Here is a 16,063-nt window from a genome sequence, read left to right on the forward strand (position 1 = left end):
ATTGTTGTAATGTTGATGTCACAGGCGAAGATGCACGGGAAGAGCTCCATGAGATGATTGTTCCTGCTGCCCTTAAAGAATCATGGAGTGAGACAGAGAATCATGTGTGCCTTAACTCGTACTACATAAGCTTTTTGCCTTGCCCTACTGATAGGGTGTATAAGAAGTTTGGCCTATTTCTGAAAGCACCTCTTCCCCAAGAGGCTGAGAAAATGAAACTTGATCTCAACTTGGCTCGAGGTAGATCTGTGAAGACAGAGCTTATTCCATCAGGAGCTACTAGTTTTGAGAACAATGAGGTTTAACACTTTAACTGCTTGACCCTCTTCTATTTTAAATGGAAAGTCTCTCTTCAATATTTTGATTACTTTCTCTTAGCAGATACAACTAGCAGAGAAGTTCCAGAGAATGTTCCTCAAGATCATTCTTGACCGCTCTGAGTTCATTTCAGAATTTGTGTCTTTGGAAAAAAAGGAATATGTCGACTCAGCTTCAAAGTTTTACCTATTGCTTCCTGTCAATTTGTTTGGGCATAATAAGATCTCCGTTGACTGGGAGCTTATTAGAAGATGCTTGTCATCATCAATTTTTGGGACTTCAGTATGTGCAGGCAATAATAATATGTCTACATTTGATGAGCAGTTGCAACTTGCCAATGGTTCCAAAAGCGTACATGATGTTGCCAATAGTTTGGTATATGTCCCATGCAAGGATGCATTTTTCTTCATATCTGATGTTGTAAAAGACAAAAATGCATACAGCATTTATAAAGATTCTAAAAACCACGTCGAGCACTACTATGATATGTAAGTCGAAATGACTTTCTTATTCTTTGCTTACCAACTGGGTTTCCTGTTCGTTTGTTGATTCTACCTGCATACGTATGCAAAGCTGCTTTCTTTCTACCTGGAGAATCTTATTTTACTGTAAACCAGACTAGGAATTTAAGTATTAATAAAGTGGAAATAAGCCCTATGTTCTCCATTGCCAACCTCAGTCTGGTGTGACCAGAAAAGGGAGAAAATATACAAATTAGATGCAAATAGAAGGGAAGTTAAAAGAGTTCTTGATGAGGTCAATTGCTGCTGAAGAACCAATTGAACCATTTCCTTACATGCATTTGGAAGTTCTCTTTTTTTCCAGTCAATATGTATTTGGTTGGTGATTATATGTCTATTTTATACTTATTGTGAGTCTAGAGTAATAAACAGAGTTGACTCTTATTGATGTAACTTCCTTTTTCCTTTTTGATAAGGTAAATAAATAAATTAATGTGGGATATACCAGCAGTAACTTGTTTGGGAACTTCCCATTATTGATGTATGTTATTCTTGTTAGGAACCATACAACCGGCTTTAGTTTGGGAAATAATACGTTTCTTTTCATTGCATTTGTGTAACTCAGATTTTTTTTAGGATACACTAATGACCTCCAAAGGGAGTAGTATGCTCTTCTTGTTTAGAGATATATTTGTTTTATTATCTTCCGATGTTACTTGTTGAGAATTTATGCCCTCTTCCTTTGCGCTTTGCTTAATAATATTTTTTCGCGTGAAGAAAAACAAATTCTTGCATCACCCTATTTGAAGATCTGATCATTTCTACTAATGTGTATCATGTATTTTCTAATGGGTGAGATCTCTTCTACAGTTTCTCTGTCCATCTTTTATACCCTGATCAACCACTAATAAAAGCAAAACAGCTCTTCTGTTTGGAAAACCTACTACGAAAGAAAGGCTATTCAGGTAATTGTTTATTGTTTAAGCTGCATATTTTGGTGTAAAATTTGGTGTTTTGGGCTCCAACCCAACACTATTGTTTACACTATTTTAGTATGTGAATAGTGTCACACCAAATTTGGTGTGACACTATTCATCAACACTAAATCACTTCGCCAATATTTTATTATTATTTTCATCATACAAAACTTTTAATTTAACATTTTATAAATTGTATGTTTTTAAATAAGTCCCTAATATACTTAATTATTTTTTATGTAATATTTTTATAATATTAATTTTAGATCTTAAAGTTGGCGTATAATATTTATAAAGTAACTTTCGGATATATGATGTGTGGAAAGGTTCAACTCCAACCGTAGAAATGACAGTAAATGAAAATTATCAATTTCAATAACTTTTACCTCGACATAAAAATATTAAGGACAAATATGCTTATTTTGAACTTCGTAATACATTAATAGAGTATTTATGAGAGCAACATACTAATCTTGAAAAGTTAAATATTTATGTAGAAATTAAAATAAATTTTACAATTATATAATGTTTATTTAATTGTATTTCACCAATGATTCCACTTTTATTTGTATTATCCATTATTATGTATAATGTATAATATTTACTAGCAATTTACATTATTTAAAAGATTGTGGTATAAAATAATTTTATATTAAATGAGTATATAAGAAAGGAATATGAATTATATAGGGTGAATATGTGGAAAAAAATTGTTTTATAACATAAGAAAATATAAGTGAAATAAAAAATATTAATATAATGTTGATTAGAGAGAAGAATTTAAAAAGAATATTCTTTTTTTTGTGTAAAATTTAGTGTAGTGGGTTGGAGTTGGTTTACGTTATAATAGTGTAGACACTATTTTAGTGTAAAATTTGGTGTTATTGGTCGGAGATGCCCTAACTGAGCTGTTTCTATTGCAAAACTCAAAAGACTTGTGATGCAAAGGAGGGGGGGGGGGGGTTACTTTGATTTATGTTGAAGCATAGCTTTTAATGTTGTTAGAAGCAAAAACCAATGCACTTCTGCTATGAAACCAAAGAAACAACAAATTCTACGATAGAACTCGAAGGCAAGTATCATTGACATTAAGTGGTTGAATGTTGACAATTAAGTCCTATTTTTTTCTATTTATTTGTGATAAAGAGCATCCAGAACCCTAGTTCTAAATGGGAATCCTTAATTCTTTCCAATCAAGGAACTACTTAAAAGATATTGCATAGCTGCTAAAATAATGATAAGTTGAAACATTTATATGAAATAAAATATGAAGCTAACTGAAGCCAAAACTGTGAGGATTTGCTACACTACTTTGAACAGTAACATTGCTGCTTCACCTCGACCGTTTTGCGTTCTTCACTTCAACATCTGCTTTTCATCAGGCAGATTGTACTCCAAAACTTCTTTTGGTAAAGTTAACGGGAACGGTGGTAGAAAATAATAAAACTCACACCTAATACTCCCTCCGTTACTATTTATATGTCACTATTTTAGATTTCATGTCTCTTAAAAAACTAGATAAGTTTACTATTTTACACTTATTTAGTGTTCTCGTGAAGTCAAGTTTTCAATAAATGAACATAAATTAATTTATTTTGATCAACTAAATTGACCAATGAACATGAAATAATCATTTAAATTTCGTATGTTGCTCAAATTCATACTTTCAAAGCCAATAACTCTCAAGGGTAAAATAGGAAGAATTGTGTTATTTATGTATTGATTTTGTGAAATGACAAGTATTAAGGAACATCTGTTTTTAGTAAAGACGACAAATAAATAGAAACAAAGGGAGTATATTACAGTGAGAGGTCCAGTTGCATACAATATACGTGGGTGATTAATGTTAAGTCCTGATTGAGATCTGTTTTCTGACTCAAAACTCATTGAATCTCCGTGATTTGATAGGGCTTGGGTAATGGAAGAGAGCTACTTGGTTTTAATATTTATTACTAATATTTTGTTTTAGAGGATACCTGCACTGATGTAATGTTCCGGGCAGCTCCAAGAGAAGGGTCTTTGTCTTATAAAACTTAAATCTTTTGGGACTAAGCTTCACCAAGACATGACGTGAGAAAATGATAAGCACCCATTTCTAGGTTAGAGTGCAAGGGCCACAATGTCCATGATTATATAATTATCTGACAAACTTTGTTTTAAATACTTAATTTTGACAATCTATGGCTAGATGAAGGGTGTTCTACTTTGATTTAACTTACAACATTTTCAGAATATCAGCTTGTTATTCTCTCATTGAAAATAAGATCATTTTCTGCTGTGTGTATTGTTTTCAGACACATAATTACTTAGGTGGTGTATTATTTTGCAATGAATGACACTCTCCTTTGACCCCTATTGCAGAGTTGCGTGATAAAAAGGAGCACTTTGTTGAACTACCTCCTGAAATTTGCCAGCTCAAGATAATTGGGTTTTCCAAAGATATTGGGAGCTCATTATCATTGTTACCTTCAATCATGCATCACCTTGAAAGCTTACTTGTCGCTATTGAACTAAAGGGCTGTCTATCTGCTTCTTTCCCTGAGGGAAGGGAAGTAGCAATAGATCATGTAAGGGATTCTTCCATTCTTAGTAATATGCCCTCTCAATCAAACATGTTTCATTTGTTCATAGCTTATGAATCATGCCAGATACAATACCTAGTTTACTATTAATTGTCTAAAACTGGACCAGGTTCTTGAAGCACTCACTACAGAGAACTGCCACGAGTCTTTTTCTCTTGAAAGACTTGAAGTGCTTGGTGATGCATTCCTCAAGTTTGCAGTTGGGAGACATCTTTTTCTTTTGCACGATGCCTTTGACGAAGGACAGTTAACTAGAAAGCGGTCGAACGCTGTGAACAATTCCAATCTGTACATGGTAGCAATCAGAAACAATTTACAGGTAAATGGTGCTGAACTCCAAATGCTAGATATGGACCGACTTCTTCAGTGATGTGACAGCACATCGTTTATGTTCAGATAAGAAAAAGGTTGTTTTTTTCTTTTTTCAAATATGGCATTTGACTTATTGCAAAGTTTTACATTATTTCATTGTGAGAAAGTGCATACACTGAGGTGTCTATTAAAACCATTACTTAGCACAAACACAAATGCCTGTGTGGCTCTCTCATCTTACATCCCTAAAACAAATAAAAAAGCAGAAATAGAATTATTTCTTTGTTGAAGCTTATGGGGAAAAAGAAAAAAAATCATCTGTGTTGATTACTGTGAGGCCTCAAATAATTTGTCATTGTATCAAATAACTTTAATATTTTCTCTGTTGTAACTCATATAGTAAACAAGTTAAATTAACTAATTAAAATTTGTCTAGTCAATAACCTTAAAATGGAATGGGTCAAAGGGAGTAATAAACATCTGATACATTCATAAGTTAAAAATGGTATGGGTTAAACACTTTAATGCGACTTTAAGATGTTTATACTCTTTAACTCAATTGGTTTGAATCTCTATGTTTTTCTTTGTCTCAGGCATATATACGTGATCAATCATTTGAACCCAACCACTTCTATGTAGTAGGCCGTCCGTGTCCTGTAACCTGTAACAAGCAAAAAGAAAAAAATATACATGGTCTATGTGGTAGCGGGACAGATGGTGCAAAGAATGAAGTTAGGTGTAGCAAATCTCATCACTGGTTGCGTAAGAAAACAATTTCTGATACAGTTGAAGCCCTTGTTGGTGCTTTTGTAGTGGACAGTGGCTTCAAAGCAGCAATTGCATTTCTTAAATGGATTGGTATCCATACAGATTTCAAAGAACCACAACTAAAAAGTATCTGCTCTGCAAGCAAAGTCTTTATGCCACTTGCTGATAAAATAGATGTTCTGGCCATTGAACATTTATTAGGTTATTCTTTCATCCATAAGGGTTTGCTCATTCAGGCATTCATACATCCATCTTATAACAAGCATGGAGGGGGCTGCTATCAGGTATGAAATTTCTCTTCTTAAATAACCTACTTTTTTCTGAAACCTTTATCATTATTGTGTAAAGTGAGCTACGACTACCCTTACAGCAACTTCTCTCTTTGAACATTTGATTTTCTTTAACAGAGATTGGAGTTTCTTGGAGATGCTGTCCTTGATTATTTGATCACATCGTATCTATACTCTGTGTACCCAAAACTGAAGCCTGGCCAGTTGACTGATCTGAGATCAGTGTCTGTAAACAACAATACCTTTGCAGTTGTTGCAGTACGTCAAAGCTTCCACAGTCATATACTTTGTGATTCTAGTGGCCTCCGTGAGTCAATTACTAGATATGTCAATTTCATTGGCAGACCAGATTCTATGAAAAGGCTGGGCGAAGAGCCACCTTGTCCGAAGGTATTCAACATACTTATTGGTGAAGTCTTATATATTGATGGTTGGTTGAGTTTCTTATACAGAGTTGATAATAGTTTGTGTTGACATCGAATAAATGTAAGAAACTACATTGTAGTGTGTTCCTTCAAAATTCAGGTATAAGAATTTGGATCTTAATAAGGTGGATAGCAAGTCAAAGAAGTAGGTACTCAAACACTTTTTTGATAGCCAAGGTAGAAGGATCTATAGACCATAGATTCAACACTCCAGATTTCAAAGCTTTGGGCAAAGAAAAGCTGGAAACCGTTGGGTATATGAATTTATGCAACTCAGGTCATGGAGTTTACCTTGTTGTGCCCTCCAAACACCCCAAACCTCACTTGTGGGACTACACTAGGTATGTTATTATAGGTGCATGGAATTTTGGATAGACCCTACTCAAAATGATTCTGCCGCAGCACACCCCTCCATGCGCTGATGCGTGAGAGACCGTATTGGAATTCTAGTGGTGTGTGAAGATACACGCTCTTCTTATCCCGTCTGTGGAGAGGTTTATGCTGGTCGTATGATGGTGGTGAGACAAGGTGGTCACTCTTTAAGAGAGACCCAATAGATGAAGTGTTCGAACAGAAAACAAACCCAAGAGCTACGATGCTCTGATACCATGTTACTGAACAAGGTAGTTTAGGAGAATTACTTGTCCATTATCCAAAGAATACAATGGTTTAAATAGGCTAACTAAGGTAACTAGATGTCTAATCCCTAGAAATCAGCTAGAATATTATATACAAGGAAACATATAACTTTATGATTCTATAACAATGGTTTTTGTGGAGGAGATAGACATTCAACCTGTTGTAGATTAATGTGAAGAAGCCAGCTCAATATTTTAGTTGGAAAAATCAGTCCAAGGGGGAGAATTTTTAGGTGTTTCCCCTGGTTTTCTTACCATGATTGGGTTTTACTCTTTTTTTGAAGGAAGGGCAACACATTTATCATATTTGATTTTTTTCTTCTCCTTAAAAGAATATAAACCTCTCTTCTTTGGCTAATGCTTTCCTTTGAGGAAAAGTTTTGGATTTCTATAAGTTGAGGTTCCTTTTTTCTCACTTGGTAGCATCCATATTGTAGCGCTAAGGGGTTAGAGAGTCTTGTTTAGGGGAGACATAAGTGTTATGCATTATTTTTTGAAGTATGAGCCTCTTTATTTCAGATTGAATTTTGTAAGGTTATTTCCTCGATATTTTGTTTTCTCTTTTATATAGTTGATTATTCATCTCCTTCTAGGTCAATTAACGGAACCACGTTAACTTTTTGGGTCTCCTTTAGTATATTTTTCTTTTATTGTCTAGTTTATTGTCGTTCGAGCTTTGCTTTGTTAACTTTCCCATGGCACCAGATTATTTTGAATAGGTGAAATTAGGTAGAAGTCCCAAGTCAAGTCGCACTACCACCCATTATCAAAAAGAGTTTCCATGTTCTTGTCACATGAAAAAGAATGAAGCCCGTATGTGGGGGCGTGTTGGCAATACAATTAAGTAAATAAATATATGCTTGTTCTAATAGCTTAAGCTTTTAGATGAGATGATTATTTTTTTATCACGTATACAAGGGGCATACCAAAAAGTTTAAGAATTTATAAAATATGATTCTCTACAAACTCCTTCCAATCATGTATCAAAAGAAAATAATGTAATGTAGACTACCCCTGAACTGAGATAAACTCAACTTTACTCCTTCAAAAACGCTCCTATTTCTCTCTCCAAACTACCCACAATAGCACAAGCAACACCACTTTCTAAGCCCTTCGTCTTCGCCTCTTTCTCCCTCTTTTCCAATTGGACATCAACTCTTTCACAGTTTTTGGCGTTGCCCAGGGTTAAGTTGTGCGGAGTCTTCACTTTTGCTGCCGCAGCAGTGTGACACAAGACGTGTGTGCGATACATGTGGGATTCGATCAACCCACGTTAGATTCTTTGACTAGAGTCCATGGACAAATTTGGTGGAAATTAAGATTTTGATAAAAGACAACATAGATTTAACACATGAGGAATGACATACCTTTAATATTATAGTCCTTTTGTCTCCTTTTTAGCTTTTCCTCTTGGTCAATATTCGTTGCTTCATGTTTCAATCTAAACAAAGAGAAGCTAAGAATTCAAGTACTTGTGTTCCAACTTTTGGTAGACAGCAGCAATGATTTGGAAGGAGAGTTGTGGAAGGTCTTGAATGACTTCCTTTTTTTCTTTTTTGAGGGTAAGAACCAGAGAGCTTGAAAGAAGAAGTGGGGTTTTTTTGGGAAAGACGACCTAGAAGATCTTTCAAAATTATGAATATCTTTATAGCTCTATTTTATAATTATTTGATTTTTTAGCCGATTTCCAGCACCCGTATCCATGCCTGTATCTGTACCCACGAATCTTAAAATTTAGATTTTGCTAAAGTCGACCCTCGGATTCGCATTTGCGTCAGATACCCTCACCGTATTCCGGGCAACTTACGCCCAAGGAGTGCCAAACCAACTAAACATATCCCACCATAATCTCATGCTTAGCCCAAAATGTAGAAGAAGATGATACACATCTCGTCCCCCTCCTTACACATGTAACACCAACTGACACAAACAACCTTCCACTTTCTCATATTTCCGTTTATCAAAATCACCCCTCTAATGGCTACCCAAGTGAAAGAACACACCTTCCTCATTACACTTCGAACCCAAATTGCATTACATGGGAAATCAAGCTCCTCCCTAACCAAAAGTTTCTCATAAAAGGACTTCATTGAGGATGCTCCATTATTTCCCAGGCCCCCACGACCAAACATTGGAATATATATCTACTGGATCTACTTGCCTATGAACTAAGACTAACAATCTTTGAAGCTCACTCACTTCCCAGTCTTAAAAATCCCTTTTAAATCTCAAGTCCCAAAAAGTCTCTCCACCTTGTTTCCAATTTGTTTGTTCAATTTAGATGAGATAATAACACACTTCAACAAGAAGATTCACCAAAACCAGAGGTGATAGATTATTTTCCAACCATTAATACACTTCCGTCTTTCTCGATCGAAAGCTAACTGTGGCAAACCATCTAAGCACTGTCCTCTTTGTCAAAGAAGAGAATCTGGAGTTCTCTGTGCTACATTATTCAATGTACTACATGCAGGATGTTTACCTGTATTCCTATTCCTATTAAAAATATGGGAACTTCATTTAGCTTCTCGGATGAGTAGGGCTCCAAATAAAATGAAAATTAATGAATTACTCAGCTGATGTTAACTAAATTCTGTTTTAATTTATTGCTAACCAATGAACTGCTTATCTGTGGTAATACAATTTTAGCTTATCAAGATTTAGATATTGATAGAGAAAAGTAAACATGGTTAGCAGTTAATATAATGAAAAATAAGATTTAAACCTATACCGTAATCCTTGAAAGGTTGGCTTGGGACACAAACTCATGTAGAAAGAAATGTTGTTTTCTTCTTTCTTAAGTTGTCTCTTGCATCATTCCACCTCTTTGAATTTGTTTAAAAGAGTTTTGTGGTTCAGTGAAAAAGCAAAGAAAATGGGGCTACTAATTAGGAGTGTTAGTCAGGTAAATTGGGTTGTGATGGTATATATGGAAGCAATTGTATATATCAAGTAATTTTGCAGTTGGTTGCTTCTATCCTGAACAGTTAGGAAAATTTTTCAATCACCTTTAGAAGATGAACCCTCATTTTGACCGAATAGAAAAGGATTTTGTATATTTTAGGAATAGCCTCTCTTCCCTTATTGATTTTTGGTGCACCCTCAAGGTTCCTGCAGGTATAGAAGATTGGGTTTCGTTCGTCGAAAGCCATCTCTTTTTGTGAGATTTTCTACTTTTTTGGTATACTTCTTGTATACGGGTATTTTTTTTGCTCTTTGCTAATAAAATTTTACTTGATCAAAAAGATGAACCTTCATTTTGCTCTCATGTTTACTGGTTGGTTCAGGCCCTTGGCGACTTGGTGGAGTCTTGTATGGGTGCAATCCTACTTGACACAGGGTTTGACTTGAACCGTGCTTGGCATATTATACTCTCCTTCTTAAAGCCCGTCATGAGCTTTACCAGGTTGCAGCTTAATCCAACAAGGGAACTCTATGAACTTTGTCAGTCTTGTGGCTGGCGTTTAAAGTTCCTGCCGTCAAAAAAAGATAGCAAATTTCTAGTTGAGGCCGTGGTGAATGGGGAGAATGTTTCAGAAGCTGCTTCTGCTCTCAATGTTAATAAAAGAGCTGCCCAAAGAATGGCTGCACAGAAAGTATGTTCAATTTTGAAGGTATGCATCTCACTCTTCTATGTTTTTGTGTGCATCTTGATTTCTGCTGCTAGTATCTTAAAACAAGGTACTTACGATTGACTGTCTCTGTTATTTCTTCTTGTTAGAGCTTTTTCTACATGTTATGTGAGCAAAATAAATGCAGGGTTTCACCTGTGCAGTTTGTTTATACTTCGAAGATAAATGAAATGCTGAACAAACTGCAGCTTGTTTCCAGTAGCATGAAGTATATACCTGAAATATTACTTTTCGGGAAAATGACAGTCTGGTGCAGACAATTGACAACTCTGTTGTCTTTCTGGTTGATTCTTGATGGCCATGTAAAATAAGGAAAATAAGCTTTAGGATTAGTTGTTAGTGTTGTGTGAAATTGAAGCCTGAAGGTTTACTTGTGAAAACAACAGGGTGTAGATTTCTGTGATAAAGGTGTTGAGTAAATCGTTATATTTCAAGTCACTGATGAGTTGAATCACTTGGCTTGTTAAGGGAAACCTTTGTTGCTGTATCGATTCTTAGTCAGCTTTTGATTTTTAGGTATTTGGGTATTGGTTTAGCAACTAGCTAGAATGCTGAGGTCCTAAAGGGAGCGGCGTTTGTGGCTGTATTATGCTTAATTTGGGTGTAAAACTAGAAAAAACCATGAGCAAGCTCAGCATACCCATTATGACTTGAGGGTAGTGTTGATGGTAGACAGTCCAGTAGTTTTATACAATGTTCCACCAAGTGATCGAAGCATGAGATGTAGTTAGTTATTCCATCCTTGTAAAATCTTTATATGAATAGATTGAAGCATGAGATATAGTTAGTCATGCAATCCCATAAATTCTCTCCTTTGTTATATATCTCACAGCATGCACTCCATGTTAAATTGTTTTTAATTCTTTGTTTCTTATTTGTTAGTTGAGAATGTACCTAACCATATTTATATTCTTCATTCTAATCTGGAAAATTCTTTGTTTCATAGGAGATTTTTATTTTGTTACATGACACAGCTTTCAGAATCTTTCTTACTCCCTCCGTTTCAACTTGTTTGACCTGTTTTGACTTGGCACGGGGTTTAAGAAAGTAAAAAAGACTTTTGAACTTGTAGTCTCGTAAAATAAAGATATGTCAAATGTATCAAAATGCCCTTTAATCTTGTGGTCTTAAACATACCACGTGGAAAGTTGAAATTAAAGAGTTACCAAAAAAAGAAAGAAACATTTTTTTAAAACAGACTAAAAATGAAAGTAGAACAAACAAATTGAAACGGTCGGAGTATGATTTTGTAGAGTTCAGCTATGTCAGCTTTGTTTCCTTATTTTCAGCATTCTTTTATTCATTGACAAATTGGAAATTTGGACCTTTAACTTCTTTTTTCTTTATTTATCTTAATTGCCGAAAATTGCTGAACTTTAATTACTTAGAATTATTGATTTCAACATTTGAATGAAATTCAGAGAAGGCAATTGATTTGATGCAGTCACGAATTGGAATGTATGATTTTAAAACCAGAATTTGAATCCCCCTAAAAGGGCCAGTCAACACCTTTTAGTCCCATGACATTTTAATCTTGTGATGCTTGTGACTGTTGGTTTATACTTTCTGTCTGGTGGACGATTTTGCTTGATCTCCCTGGTAGAGTTTTAACAATGCATGCTGCTTTATTTTCTTTACTTCTCCCAGCAGTTGCGTGCTGATCAGCCGATATTATAGAGGGCAGAATCAATGTTTCTTAGCTCTTCTTGTGTCCATCTGTTTTATCATTGTTTCTTCAGTAATTGCCGTTTTAGTTTTTAGCACCTCCCATATGTGACTTATCTTATATAGCTATTTGCAGTTCAATAATGTCTTCCAATGTGCAGGCTCAAGGCTATAGGCCCAAGTCTAAATCACTGGAGCAAGTGATGAAAACAGCTATTAAGATGGAAGCTAAACTGATAGGATATGATGAAACACCCTGTGTTCTTACTGATAGTTGTGATGACTTGGATAAGCATGAAACATGTGAAAGTGATTGTGACTTAAAAGTATTCCCTATTAGTGAGGAACTTGCAAGAAATTGCAATTTCAAGTTTAAGCCTATGAGAAAGTTGTCCCCAGAGGCATCTGTACAATGCAATTCCAACCAGACCATCATGAGTAATGGCTCTAAGGCAGATTCCAAAGCTACAGGTATCAATAAACAAGGATATCTATCTGCTTTGTTATCCATGTTATCATTTTCTTACTCCAAAACACTTCAGGTGGTTCAAAAACTGAATCGGCAAAATCACGTTTGCATGAAATTTGTGCTGCCAACTGCTGGAAACCTCCTTTATTTGAATGTTGCAAGGAGACAGGACCAAGTCACTTGAAAGAGTATGTACCGAACTAGTAAAGAGTGGTTCATATTTTCATTCCCGAATTTTGAGTAGATTCCTGCAATCATGAAAAGTAAACTAAATAGTACTCCCCCCGTTTCAATTTATCTGAATTTCAATATTTGATGTTGATATGCTTTATTTGAGCTGAGAACTTTTTGGAAATAACCTCTCTAGCTTCACAAGGAAGGTTGTGTACACACCACCCTCCCCATACCCCATTTGTGGAATTACACTGGGTATGTTGTTGTTGTTTTATTGGGCACGAAGTTTAAAAATTAAAGAAGTTTGAATCTTGAGGTCTTAAACTAAATATATGTATAATGTTCCAAAATGTCTTTTAATTTTGTGTTCTTAAACATGTTAGGTAGGTTGAAATTGAAGAGTTGCCTAATTAGGAAAGATGCATTTTTAAACGGACTAAATAGGAAAGTAAGACAAACAAATTGAAATAGAGGAACTTATATACAAACTGAATTTACCAAATACTTAGTTGCAAAATATTGAGTTTCATCAAGTGGCCCAAAATTGAACAAACAAAAAGTTTTACTGGAATTACAGGATGAACATATACAGTTTTATGTGACATACATTTTCCCATATATTGTTAGCAGATTTATAGGATTTTATTTCGGAAAAGGGTCAAATATACCGTTGTGCTATTGGAAATAGTTTAAATATATCCCCATCATACTTTTCGACTGAATATACTCTCCAGTTGGGTCTGGGCGCGAAGGGGATGTTAGAGTTCCACATTGGTTGGAGACTGGACTAATGGCTTGCTTATAAATCCTCCTCATGACCTAACTTTTGGGGTTGAATTAGGCACAAGCGCCACATCTTTACTACTGGAAATAACATTGATATAACACATGAAGCCTAGGCATTTAAATTATCACTCCACGAGAGGTAGAAAACTATTCACCACAAAGAAAAAAACTTCAGCTTGAGTTGGCAGTGATGTGCAGCCATAGTTTGCCTCTTCTGTATTGACTTATTTTGACAGAACTCATTTGGTTAATTTCTTGCACCATTTGATTGTTCAATATTTTACTTGCAGTTGCAGTACTTACTTTTAGTTCTTGGAACCTATGAATAAAGAAAAATTCTTGCTGATCATATGGTTTAATGTTGTCCATGGGGAGTGGGGACCTCTGTATTGCCTATAAGGCTTTCTTCTGATCTAACCAAGAAATGTTAACGCCACCAACACCATCCTTTATTCTTGATTATTTTTGTGCCGTGTGCAATCTAGAATCCTTGACATTTTAGAGCCTATGGGGTCAAAAAGAGAAAGGGAGAGAGAGTAAAGAAAGTAATATAGCTTATGTTGTGCCCCACCCACTCATATTTATGTTTTGTCCTCGAATAACCGCGAAATTTACATGTTCTCCAAATTGCTTATGTATGTTTTCTCCTTCACTTTTTCAAATCATCTTCAGGTTTACTTTCCGGGTGGTGGTGGAGATCGAAGAAACATCAAGAGTTATAGAGTCTTATGGAGAACCTCAGGCGAAAAAGAAAGATGCAGCTGAGCATGCAGCGGAAGGGGCACTTTGGTTCTTGAAGCAGGAAGGATATCTGCTCGACAACTGAGAGTGTTTAGCCACAGAACACTAATTCGATTGTAATTAACAAAAAATGCATTTAGGATCTTTGACGCCACAATATTGTGGCTGTTTGTCAATTCTGTGTATAGGGCATAGAATGTTGTATATTACTGGAAGAGTTTATAGAGCGATTAAGGGATCTTTATTGTTCTCCCCCGGTGTGATTGCAAATAGAATAGGTGTTAAATGATGAAATTTTACATATAGTTGGGACTTGGAAAAGTACATAAGGTCTAGAAATTATATGTGGCCTGCTATTGTTGTGAGGTCAGCTTTCCCTTATTGAGGTTTCATATTCTTGGTATTCTCATAGATCTTTTCTTTTTCTTCTTTCCATCTTTTCCATTTCTTTGTTGGTTTTCTCTCCGGTCTTCCATTTGCTGTTTGGTAAGCTTTTGAACATGAATTGAGTAACATTTGAAAAAAAAATTGTATTTGACGTTGAAAAGTGATATTTGGAACCCTTGGGGGTGGCTCAGTGGTTTTGTGTTGGGACTTCCATGTTGGAGGTTTCAAGTTCAAAACTCCTTGGTAGCGAAAGTAAGGGGTTTGCCTTCTGGGTCGAGCTCGTCGCACAGGGCTTATCTAGTGTGAGTTAACTCTCCTGTGTGGTTTGCGAGCTATTGCATAGAAGCTGGGGCTTTACCCTATGCGCACTCAGAGGGTAGCGGCCGCAAGTTTTCGTTCTCATCAAAAAAAAAATTATATTTGGAAATTGAAGTTGTGTTTGGATATGAATTCGTTTGAAAAATCTTGGAAGTTCAGTAAATGGGAGAAGAAACTTTCACTTGAATTGAAGAACTCAACTTTAAGAACTAACCAAAAAACTATTCTAGTTGGACAACACGTTTCTTCTTGTTCATGCACAGGGCCATTGAAGGGTAGCATCCCCCAAAAATGTGATGTAAATAGCCTATCTATAATTGTTTTTATGGTTTGAACTAGTGATGTATAAGTCTCATAAAAATAACTTTACCACTGCTCTAAATTTAAAACAATTTCTAAATTTTAGAGAGTTTTGTATAGTGAAACAAAACTTCTTGTGAAAAATATATACTTATTTGGTTTAAGTAATTGCAACTAAAGGCATATTTAGATCATTGCTATTCCTATCCTAGTAGCCCCACCCCGCCCCGCCCCACCCCACACCTAAACCTTCATACTCACCCATTATAATATTTCCTCTATTTTATATTAACTGAATTTTTAGAACTTTTTTTATTGTTCAAAATTCAAGAGAAATGTTTAAATTTTTTATCATGTTTATCCTTTCCATTAATGAAGTTTTGTAGTTTTTTATGAGTTAAACTACACTATTTACAAAGTTATACTCCAATAAAAGACTGTTTGAATTTATGATTTCACATTTAATCATCTTTATGGAGGTGATTAAACAAAAGGATAATAGAGAAAAATATGGTTCAAATTTTATCCTTGAATGCTTTTCTTAATATGTATACATTACCTTGAAAATTCATTTAATATGAAATAGAGGAAGTATTTATCTAGATTATCTACAAATGCTTTTAAAATAGTATTTTTTTTTGTCTCATTCTATGTGACACTCTTTACTTTTTAGTCCATCTAAAAATTTATGTCATCTTACTATAATAAGAAATAATTTAACTTTAAAATTTTCTTTTTATTTGATTTACAACCACACAAATATCTAAAAATTATTTTAGACAACAAATTTTAAAAGGTCTTCCTTTTAGTTTTAACCACT

General features: G+C 35.0%; 1 protein-coding gene across 2 annotated transcripts in view; it reads left to right on the top strand.

Annotated features, from left to right (window-relative positions):
- Positions 1-14,666, top strand: part of LOC129891491 (dicer-like protein 4) — a 37,372-nt gene extending 22,706 nt beyond the window's left edge. Inside the window, exons 15-25 of one of the 2 annotated variants that reach the window (XM_055966875.1) lie at positions 25-299; positions 379-806; positions 1,650-1,744; positions 4,118-4,323; positions 4,448-4,657; positions 5,244-5,702; positions 5,826-6,098; positions 10,059-10,385; positions 12,230-12,539; positions 12,611-12,725; positions 14,170-14,666. In XM_055966875.1, coding sequence (XP_055822850.1) covers positions 25-299; positions 379-806; positions 1,650-1,744; positions 4,118-4,323; positions 4,448-4,657; positions 5,244-5,702; positions 5,826-6,098; positions 10,059-10,385; positions 12,230-12,539; positions 12,611-12,725; positions 14,170-14,323 — 2,852 coding nt within the window. In that variant the 3' untranslated portion in view covers positions 14,324-14,666. The remainder of the gene's footprint in view (positions 1-24; positions 300-378; positions 807-1,649; positions 1,745-4,117; positions 4,324-4,447; positions 4,658-5,243; positions 5,703-5,825; positions 6,099-10,058; positions 10,386-12,229; positions 12,540-12,610; positions 12,726-14,169) is intronic. The other variant, XM_055966876.1, reaches the window with a different exon arrangement.
- The last annotated feature ends 1,397 nt before the right edge of the window (positions 14,667-16,063 follow it).

The sequence above is a fragment of the Solanum dulcamara genome, chromosome 6, assembly GCF_947179165.1.
Source record: "Solanum dulcamara chromosome 6, daSolDulc1.2, whole genome shotgun sequence".
Taxonomy (NCBI): domain Eukaryota; kingdom Viridiplantae; phylum Streptophyta; class Magnoliopsida; order Solanales; family Solanaceae; genus Solanum; species Solanum dulcamara.